Source organism: Pecten maximus, chromosome 1 (genome assembly GCF_902652985.1).
Source record: "Pecten maximus chromosome 1, xPecMax1.1, whole genome shotgun sequence".
Taxonomy (NCBI): Eukaryota; Metazoa; Mollusca; class Bivalvia; order Pectinida; family Pectinidae; genus Pecten; species Pecten maximus.
This window is the reverse complement of record NC_047015.1, coordinates 56414211-56425788: the sequence shown is the minus strand read 5'-3', so window position 1 is coordinate 56425788 and position 11578 is coordinate 56414211. Positions and strand designations below refer to the sequence as shown.

General features: G+C 35.1%; 1 protein-coding gene across 1 annotated transcript; it reads left to right on the top strand.

The window, feature by feature from the left end:
• Nucleotides 1-6589: 6589 nt before the first annotated feature.
• On the top strand, nt 6590-9784 carry LOC117338873. The gene is made up of 3 exons (XM_033900240.1): nt 6590-7617; nt 8878-8967; nt 9600-9784. The coding sequence occupies exons 1-3, from the start codon at nt 7068-7070 to the stop codon at nt 9767-9769; spliced, it is 810 nt and encodes a 269-aa protein (XP_033756131.1). The 5' UTR covers nt 6590-7067; the 3' UTR covers nt 9770-9784.
• The last annotated feature ends 1794 nt before the right edge of the window (nt 9785-11578 follow it).

Here is an 11578-nt window from a genome sequence, read left to right as displayed (position 1 = left end):
TATTTATCAGTCAATATGGTTTTCGGAGACCAGAGGTGAAGTCGGCCGATAAACAATAGACTGTCCTAATACTAACAATATATAATAACCACAGCCTAGGGTACTTGAGAATTAGTTACAGTCTACATGTATTTGGACCTCCCCTCAAGTCCCTGTGATAGTAGCCAGCCCATAGGAAATTGTAAAACCAAAGGTCCCTCGAATCTCAAGTTTCCAGTACAAACATCAATTATTCAATTGATTAGCAATTCAATTAGCATTTGACTTACATGTACATTCCACATTCTTCTACGACACCCGAAGATTATTTCAATAGATGTTATATTTTTATACACAAATTCAATTAAAACATGTACAATTGATATGCAAATAATGAACAATACAAGGCATTGTAATATACATGTATGCGTTTGATCTAACCATGTTAAGCTGAACAATGACACAAACAGTTTAGCCTCTTGACTGATCAATAGATGAATCAAGCCTGCGTGTTAAGCACTGTTAGCTTGAATTTTATTTTTAAAAAACGCACATTTTCATTTACATCTATTTTTTCTTGTTTTTCAAATTTTGTTAAGAATAACAGAGTGTTGTTCATTTATTTATTAAAATATTGAAAAGATTTGTCCTTGCCTGAATCAGTAGAAACTTCTTAATATTTATCTGAAAACGTCTGTATTGTCTTTCAAGCTTGCGATTATTTTCTAATTGAAAAAAATCTGTCGTGTCATGCATCTGTTAACAGCTGCATATATACGCATGTATATCAATTTCAATATCCGTGAAAAAATATGAAAATGATTAATATTTTGATGCCTTCAGCATTATCTAAAATCTAACATTTATTTATCACCATTTGAAAGCCGGTTTGGATCGTTATCGTAGAAGAAAAGTTTTTTTCACATAGCCGTATAATATTCTTTTGGCCCGGATATGACGCGACAGGTGGCATTACTGGTCAAGATGACGTATGTGATTGGTCAATGTAGCAGTAAATACAAAATGCAGATATGCAGTTAGAAACGAGACAAAGTCAAGATTGAATGGAAGCTGAATAAGTGGATGCATCTTTTCAAATGACACAATAATAAAATTATATTCCTGATTCAAATGCAGTCTTATTATCACCAAAAAATGATTCAAACTGATATCATTTTGTTATCCGTGCTGAAACGCATTAGTTCGTTGATTTATTTCACCAGCTGTTTTACATTATAAAAACCAGCATTAAAACTATGTCGTTTATCTTTTTTAAAGATATTTCTTGTTTTCGCGTTAGATCGCGAATTTGTGATGCTCATACGCGAAACTTAGCGTTACATCGCGTAACTAATTATGTAAGACAATGGAACGGTTTCCTAGTCAGATTATTACTATAATACGGAAACGTAAATGGACCTTTACTTGTAATAAATGTCACTTTACAGATTTCATTTTGTCAACGTAATTTATGAAGATTTGACTTCATCCTACTAGGCCGATTGCCATTTAAATGTTGACATGTTTAGGCAATAAAAACTAAGTCATAAAACAAAAATGTTAAGCCGCAAAAAAATAATTTAAAATATGATGTTCAGTTCGTTACGGAGACGTGTCTTTATTTAATTGCGTTGAACGCCGTATTTTCGCGTAATAACGCGTTAGTTTCGCATGTTAACGCAAAAGTTTCGCGATATAATACGTTAGTTTCGCGTTATGATCCCAGCCAGCTTTCGCAATACGTAATATTCCATTTCTGATTTCGCACCTTCTATCACTGACGTGCGGAAGCCGATAAGTGCCACATGGAGTAATTTATCATATCGTAATAATGACATAGTTATGTCGTAAAATCATGTCGTAGTTACGACGTTATTATTTCGTAATTATGACTTTACGACAAAGTTTGAACACACAGGACGGTGTAATTTTCATAGAACAGTATGTTTTCCATGGAACGGTGTTGGGATTACGTAAACTTCCACGAATATGAATATTGCTACACTATGTACGTTTGGTAATCCTAATGCCTGTCCTATACTGCAATTTGAATAAAATATACACTAATTGTTCATTCCTATTCAATTTTGAAATACACATGTCATCTTTGATAGCAAGAAAATATAATTATATTCTGATGATGAGAAGTTTCTCTTTTTTCTCCTTTTTTTTTTTTGTTTTTTTTTTTGTATGTGGTTTTTTTTTTCGGAAAGCGGTACCACTAAACTATTCCGTTCCTGTTTTGTTAAAACAACAAACCATATGAAAAGAACCAATGGGATATCCAACGGAAAAACAGTGTTTGCGTCGATCAAATACAATCTTTTAATTTCAGTGACAAAACATGTATATTAGTCTTCCTGTTCATTGGGGTCACCTTGTCTCGTGACACTGTAACATGACTTATGTCTCGTGACACTGTAACGTGAATTACAGTGACTGTATGTCTCGTGACACTGTAACATGACTTATGTCTCGTGACACTGTAACATGACTTATGTCTCGTGACACTGTAACATGACTTATGTCTCGTGACACTGTAACATGACTTATGTCTCGTGATACTGTAACATGACTCATGTCTCGTGACACTGTGACGTGACTTACAGTGACAGTATGTCTCGTGACACTGTAACGTGACTTATGTCTGGTGACACTGTAACAGGACTCATGTCTCGTGACACTTTAACATGACTTATGTCTCGTGACACTGTAACATGACTGATGTCTCGTGACACTGTAACATGACTCATGTCTCGTGACACTGTAACGTGACTTATGTCTCGTGACTCTGTTACGTGACTTATGTCTCGTGACACTGTTACGTGACTTATGTCTCGTGACACTGTAACATGACTTATGTCTCGTGACACTGTAACATGACTTATGTCTCGTGACACTGTGACGTATGACTCATGTCTGGTGATACTGTAACATGACTCATGTCTCGTGACACTGTAACATGACTCGTGTCTCGTGACACTGTAACAAAACTTATGTCTCGTGACACTTTAAGATATGTGAGTTATCACTAGTTGATGTATGACGGACGGGTTGTTTGTTTTTGTTTAATGTCCCATTAACAGCCAGGGTCATTTAAGGACGTGCCAGGTTTGGAGGTGGAGGAAAGCCGGAGTACCCGGAGAAAAACCACCGGCCTACGGTCAGTACCTGGCAACTGCCCAACGTAGGTTTCGAACTCGCAACCCAGAGGTGGAGGGCTAGTGATAAAGTGTCGGGACACTTTAACCACTCGGCCACCGCGGCCCCCTGACGGACGGGTATACACGACAGAGTGGCTACACACACTATGTCGTAATAACGAGATGACTAAGTCGTAATAACGAGATAACTATGTCGTTATTACGAGATGACTATGTCGTAATAACGAGATGCCTAAGTCGTAATAACGAGATGACTATGTCGTAATAACGAGATGACTATGTCGTAATAACGAGATGGCTATGTCGTAATAACGAGATGGCTATGTCGTAATAACGAGATGACTATGTCGTAATAAAGGAATGACTATGTCGTAATAACGAGATGACTATGTCGTAATAAAGGAATGACTATGCCGTAATAACGAGATGGCTATGTCGTAATAACGAGATGACTATGTCGTAATAAAGGAATGACTATGTCGTAATAACGAGATGACTATGTCGTAATAACGAGATGACTATGTCGTAATAAAGGAATGACTATGTCGTAATAAAGGAATGACTATGTCGTAATAACGAGATGACTATGCCGTAATTACGAAATTACTAAGTCGTAATAACGAGATGACTATGTCGTAATAACGGAATGACTATGTCGTAATAAAGGAATGACTATGTCGTAATAACGAGATGACTATGTCGTAATTACGAAATTACTAAGTCGTAATAACGAGATAACTATTGCGTAATTACGAGATGACTATGCCGTAATGACGAGATGACTATGTCATAATAACGAGATGACTATGTCGTAATAAAGGAATGACTATGTCGTAATAACGAGATGACTATGTCGTAATTACGAAATTACTAAGTCGTAATAACGAGATAACTATTGCGTATTTACGAGATGACTTTGTTGTAATGAGGTTTAAATGTGCCTACGTTACTGTACCACAGTGATAACACATCAGTTTTATATCAGTCTTAAACTGAACTTCAGTTTACAATCTATCCACAGCATTGATAACAATATCAATTTCAATCTACACACCTTAAAACTTAATATGCTGGTTTGGCCAAAGGACTTTGTAATCAATACTTCCTGCTTTTGCTGCGGGACGAAAAGACGAAATTTAAGCTTTGTTAGTTTTCGTCTTTTGGGGACGAAAAGAAAAAAGGACGAGAATCAAGATAAGACGAAAGGACGATATGACACAAATCAGCCACCGTAATCCACACAGGAAACAGCCAAAACAGTCACATTCCAAATCACGGAAATGTACCCATATCTCTGTTAAGATCGTAGAGGCAAATAGCGTTTCAAACTGGTTCTTCGTTGACATATATTTACAGTGGTATTACCATTTGAACGTACATAAATCGTTCGATCACTTTTTCTACACAATGAAAGGATGGCTTTGATGCTAAATACACTCAATACATGAAATAGGTTACTGAATCACTTTGTCCGAAATGAAAACAACCCGTTATGAGCAAGCTGTTCGTAAGTCTTTCGTTATAGCTATTCCTTAAAAGTGTATATATGGTGCTCTAATACTGTAAATCACTTATATTTCGCGTGGGATTTATTTTCGCGTTAATTCTTGAGGAGAGTCAAACGCGAATTCAAATCCCTCGCGAATATTTATATAAGAATGACAAGAATAAGTGGCATCCATTTTGAATATACTGTAATCTTCAGATGGTGAACAGACATCGCCGTTAAAGTAATAATAGAATGATAAAGTATATTTAAGCATTGAACGGCTTTCAGTTGGCATTCATATTGACTATGAATGCCAACTGAAAGCCGTTCAATTCTTATATTTACCATCTGCGATTTTTTATTTTTTCATGCGATTTTTGTTTTGAAATTTTCAAATTCAAATTTCCCGCGCTTACCAGTAGCAGAGATCACTTCCTGTTGGCAGTTCATAGGCTGGTGAACTCGCAACTGAATTGGTAGGGTTATATAGTGGCAGTGCCATACAATGGTAAATATACTTATATCAGAGTGTAATTTTATATCACAAAACACTATATATGAACGGACGTGATAGCTTTATTAACATTGAACACAACTCACTTCACTCTCCGAATGGAAATATCGTCTACCTGTTAACGTCATTCGCGAATTTAAAGTCATTATGAGATCAGAATTCGCGAAATTATGTATTCACGAATAAGTCGAATGAGGTGAGTTCGCGAAATTCAGTACTCGCGAAATATGAATGATTTACAGTACTGACTGATGACAATCTGGTTGACTCTGATATGGATTATGACGGCTACATCTGTTGTGATATCTAGCATGCGATATCTGTGATGATCGTTTCTTTATCTCAGCTATCAAAGTCTTAAACCATCCCATGTTGAACGGGAGTGTTTCACCGAATACGTTGTCATTGGATCTTTCCATGATGTACGCAAGAGTGTGGACGCTATAAACCTTCTCCCGGTAAACAAAAGGGTTCTCATGATGTACGGATGTGTTTTCTTGTAGACGCTATCAAAGACTTAAAGTCTTCAATGATGTACGGTAAATATGCGCCATGGACGTTCTCAAAGCTTACGCCCTCCCGCAATGATCGAAACTTTTCCATGATGTACGAAAGAAAGCTCCTTATGTCAAAGATTTCAACCTTTTCATGATGCACGAAAGTGACTCCCTCTGTAGGATGTCAACGATTTAAACCCTTCCATGATGCACGAAAGTGACTCCCTCTTGAGGATGTCAAAGATTTCAACCTTTTCATGATGCACGAAAGCGACTCCCCTTTAAGACTGTCAAAGATTTGAAACCCTTCCATGATGTACGAAAGTGACTCGCCGTAGTGGTTGTCAACGATAAAAACATTTCATGCAAAATGGATGTTTATTGATGGTTCCATTCAATAAGTCTCCCATGATGTATGATAAGGTTTCGCCATGGACGTTCTCAAATTGTATACCCTCCCGCAACGATCGAAAGTGTCAAACTTTTCCATGATGTACGAAAGTGACCTCCCGTGGAGGATGTCAACAAATTAAAAACCTTCCATGACGTACGAAAGTGACTCCCTCTTGAGGATTTCAACGATTTAAAACTTTTTCATGATGTTCGAACGTGACTCCCCGCAGTGGTTGTCAACGATTAAAACAAGTTCATACAAAATGGATGTTTATTGAAGGTTCCACTCAACAAGTTTATTTTGTGTGGCGTCCTATTAACAGCCAGGGTATTTAAGGACGTGCCTGGTTTTTGAGGTCGAGGAAAGCCGGAGTACCCGTAGGGAAACTACCGACCTACGGTCAGTACCAGGTAACTGCCCTACGTGGGTTTCGAACTCGCAACCCAGTGGTGGAGGACTAGTTATAAAGTGTCGGGGCGCCTTAACCACTCGGCCACTCAACATTCCATTCAACAAACTGGTAGGTTACCGAAACTAAACATGAAGTAAACCCATCAGTTGATATATTTCAAGGATTAGCTCTATTGCCATGCGTTAAGCATATCATGTGCCACGTGTGTTAAATATAAATGAATTTCACGTCAATTTTTTTTTATTTATTTTATTTTTTTGCAAGAATTGTTTTACATATTGCATAATAATGACATGACACCCACTTTCATCCATACATTATCTAACACCCTCTTACATTTAATTTCTTTTTCTTTCATCATCAGCCATGATCATTCATCATCACAAATAACAATATGTCCAAAAATTGATATAATATCATAACACATACATGTAGTCCCTTACTTAACCGCACATTCACACTTTTATTATGTTCACACGTACACACCTAGCATGAAATTATATTTAATTTATCACGTCATGTTTATTTTTATCTCCGTGTGAGATACCATCTTACTATATTTAACTGAGTGATAGTATTGGATTATTGTACTACATTTTTTTCAACGAGACTGACGCCATGTCTATCCTATCATGTATTTATATGCTATTGCAGTTACTGCTTTTACCTTTTCTCATTTTGGCATCAGCTGGAAGTCTCGCCACAGATTATGAGACAACTAAACTAATCGACAGGCCAGTAGACCTAGAAACCGGACAAAATTTGTCCAGATTTTTAATGACGGACGAAAATGTCAAGGATCTAGACCAAAACATTTCTGTCAATTCGCCTGAGGAGAGAAACGACACAAAATATGAGACAAGAGGCAAATTACTTCATATACCAATCGACTCTCAAACATTGGAACCGAAACAATATCCACCAAGGTTGCTCAGCACCGAAAAGGAAGAGAACAGCAGAAGTCTTTCTAAAGATATGATTTCAATGGACAACGATGAACTACAAGAACAGTTTCTGGACCTCAATATGAGGTTTCCCTGTGGCAGATATGACCGTTGCCGTGTCGGACGTAATTACTGTAATGTTGATACAGGCAGATGTGAAATATGTAACTCTGATGTATGCCATGGAACAAACGCCGACAGTATGTGCAACTTTATGTGTAGAGGCGAGTATCTTTTTAATATCTTAGTTTTCCTCATCGCCTCAATCTCTATATTCCAGGTTAAGCTTTACTTTACCTTTTATATCTGGACAAATTCTGACCAATGGCTAAGCTGATGAATTTATTTCAAATATGTAATCCTAAAACTCCAATTATAATCTAAGAATATGATTTGCGTAGCATTACCTGTTTGATGCTTCCATACTATAACAAAGAGTATTTCATCATATCTATTTCATCATATCAATTTCATCATATACATTTCAAAGATCTAAAAATATGCTTTGTGGAAATTTCCAATTCTAAATATAGATTTATATTATTGCTGATGAAAATTTTCACACTTTGGTCATATAAGATAAAAAGCGTCAGTGATACATATTTCTGATCTACCAGGCATCACTGAAATAGATATTGTCCTTTTACCTGTATTGAGAGTTGTCGCCCTTAAAATGACTAGTGCAGCAACATTCTCAGTAACCTACTACGATACATCAATGTATTATCTCACGGGTTTAAGTGTCATAAATATAATTTATGCTGAAAATTAGTTAACCATACTTTTAAATTCACATCCAAATAATCATTATTTTTTCGTTCCGGACGTATAAAGGTGATAGTTATAGGCACCAATTCAACTAATTTTACTATCTTATCTTACTATTTTTATCCACGAGTTCTTCGTTTAAACAAAATTTTGAACACCGAAAAAAAAATGTTTAAAGTTCCTTATAATATTTTCATAATTCCCAGTTGCCACTAACAGGAGAATAGTTATTTACACCATGAAATTTTCACAACACAATTTTGATGATAATTTCAGAAGCATATTTGATTTCGTTGTTAATTTTGATTTCGAATATTGCAAATAAATCACTTGTTAAAGCAACTTATGAGGCAAATTACATATCCTTTCAGAAATTGCTATCAATTAAAAAAATACTAGAGAAAAATATTTGTGGAAGATAATGCTTATTAGTGTAACGTATTTATTTTATTTATTTCTCTTTAAATATGTAAAAGTCATTCGTTGACCCCTCACCAAGGAAGTAGGGATTTCCTGAAAATATTTTCAGTTGTTACTGACTGATCAATCAACTTCAAGAAATCTAAAGATGAGGAAAATAGTACCAAACATACGTTTTATTCTACAGGTTAAGAAATACCGAAATAGTTTTTTTTTTTTTTTTTTTTTTTAGTTTTTTTTTCATCAGATTCGTGTAAATATGGGCTGTTTGATTAACAATGTTACTGAAATTTCAGAGTTTCCATCTCCTGGGCAGTCTTCCACATCATCTCCAGTTCCCATGACAACGGAAGTGGATCATACGAAAGACTGCACTTCGGATACATGTAAGCTTAAGTGTTATCAAGCAAAAAGTTTTTGAACATTTAATACAATACTGCATTTTGTATATGTCATTTACCTACAAAACATATTTGCTTTTCCTTTCAATGGTTCATAGAAAAGTATATGGGTTGTGTCATTTATTGCATTTTTTACCAGTGAAATATCAAAAATGATTCATTCTATAAAAGTGATATTTTTCACTAGTTAAAAATATCATATTTATCACTAGTTAAAATTATCATATTTATCACTAGTGAAAAATATCATTTTTGCTGATTTGACCAATCAAATTAATGATTAGAAAATACCAAAATAATTGATCAATCAGAAAGCCCGACATATATCTCAGCACCTGGACAGGGGAAACTACTTTTTTTGTTTACAAATTATTGCTGTAGGCCTAGTTAGCATGCGGGGTAGGTTTTTCGTTGATAAAAAATGTAATACACAGAATATCTAACAGTGTCTTCAGTAATACCAAATATATTTCACTTGTGCGGTGAGTGAAAAATATCAAAATATTAGCCCACTCGTGAAATATATTTGGTATTACTGAAAACACTGTTAGACCACTTATAGAAATCAACAGATTTTATCGTCACATATACATATTTTTGTCATTTTTCATCAACAGGTGCTTGGAAGATACCCGGCATTGTACTGATAAGCATTGATGCTATAGTGTTGGTGCTAGCAGTGGCAGTAGCAGTTAAGAAATATTGTTGTCGTAGAAAGAATGCAGTGGTAACAGACAGAGACAAAGGTAAGTTAGAACTAGGTAGGAGTTTCAAAATAAATATTTAATTGATTTTTACAAATCTGTTTTGAATTAAAGTTGAATGTTTAAGGGTATTGATCAATTGGGGATAATCCTCATGACCTTAACATTAGTTCAGGCACAAATACTGGGGCGACGTCTGGATACTCATGACTTTCTTCTTGCGACCCCATGACGTATAAACCATTGATGTAAATATTCAAGATTTAATATGTACATTCTGTGTGAAAGTTTCCCATTACTCCTCTGTTAAACCGGATGGTATTGATCACCGTATAAATGCATCCAAGGTCACATGACGTCACTTCCGTCAGCGTCAAAAAAATGTTTGGAAATGCGTTGCGGGTGACTGAAACCTAGCAAGGACTTCGACTTAGAACAATCGCATGAATATGACGTCATTTTGGTGATGTGTTGATCATAGTCACGCCGAGGCTTTGTATTACACATTAATTTGAATGCAAACCAAGCACTACAATGAAATCGATTTCACATGTGCCGTTCTTTCAATTGAACAAACAGGGAAATAGCTGAACTTAAACCCCAGATTTAGCAAAGTGAAAGTGAAGTTTAACGTATCTTAATGTAAATATAACAATTGAACGCTTGTTAGATTGTATTTATTGTCAATATCAATGTAATATAACGTGCGCCATTCTATTTATCTGTCACCCAGATTACATTGATCTTGCCAATAAATACAATCTACCACGCGTTTAATTGTTAATTCTAAATTAGTTAACGTGTGGTGTTTTACCTTCTCTTTCTATGGCTAGACTATAATACAACATTATGGGTCAAACAAAAGCAATTTAAGAAATGATTTCCAGGATGGTAACATAAATTGTGGGCATAAACGTGCATGGGTATATGTATATGTTTATCGGGAAACTGCATGTAACATTTTGCATTCAGTTTATTTTTGTTTCTTTTGTCACATTACATGTTATAAGGACTTTGGTAGAGACTACACTACATTTTCTTGAACGAAGCATAACTTATATCGTGCAAACGTTCAGACATGATTTTTTCCGCTATTTTACCAATTTTCGCATCGAAATCATTTTGCTTTTCCTGATTGCGCTAATTTCTTCAATTTTATTACATTTTTACCAGTGAAATATCAAAAATCATTCATTCGATAAAAGTGATATTTTTCACTAGTGAAGAATATCATATTTTTCACTAGTGAAAAATATCACTTTTGCTGATTTGACCAATCAAATTAATGATTAGAAAATACCAAAATAATTGATCAATCAGAAAGCCCGACATATATGTCAACACCTGGACAGGGGAAACTACCGTTTTTGTTTACAAATTATCGCTGTAGTCCTAGTTAGCATACGGGGTAGGGTTTTCATTGATAAAAAATGTAATAAACAGAATATCTAACAGTGTCTTCAGTAAAACCAAATATATTTCACTCGTGTGGCTAATATTTTGATATTTTTCAAAATATCAAAATATTAGCCCCACTCGTGAAATAAATTTGGTATTACTGAAGACACTGTTAGATATCCTCTATATATTGTTTTCTATATTTTGTGTTCATAAGTTCATAATTGTGCTAATCTGTTTAAGACATGCGCTAAACTTTCGGACAGAAAAGAAAAACACAATAGCATAATGATAGGCTCACACCAAAACATCCATGTACTGTGATATGTCTTCTTTTACTTTTAGAAAAACACTGTTGTTAAAGAGCTGCATTATACCAGGACAAATTGTACATATTTATTACTAATCAAATTCCAACGCTACGGAAATTATTTTGATCCGAGTTATTATAAAACTGTGTACTATTATATTGTACTTATAATAAGTTTATCATG

Coding starts and splice junctions, on each gene's coding strand:
- LOC117338873 (XM_033900240.1), top strand. CDS start 7,068: ATGTCTATCCTATCATGTATTTATATGCTATTGCAGTTACTGCTTTTA. Junction 7,618..8,877: donor GTGCAACTTTATGTGTAGAG/GCGAGTATCTTT, acceptor CTGAAATTTCAG/AGTTTCCATCTCCTGGGCAG. Junction 8,968..9,599: donor AGACTGCACTTCGGATACAT/GTAAGCTTAAGT, acceptor TTTCATCAACAG/GTGCTTGGAAGATACCCGGC.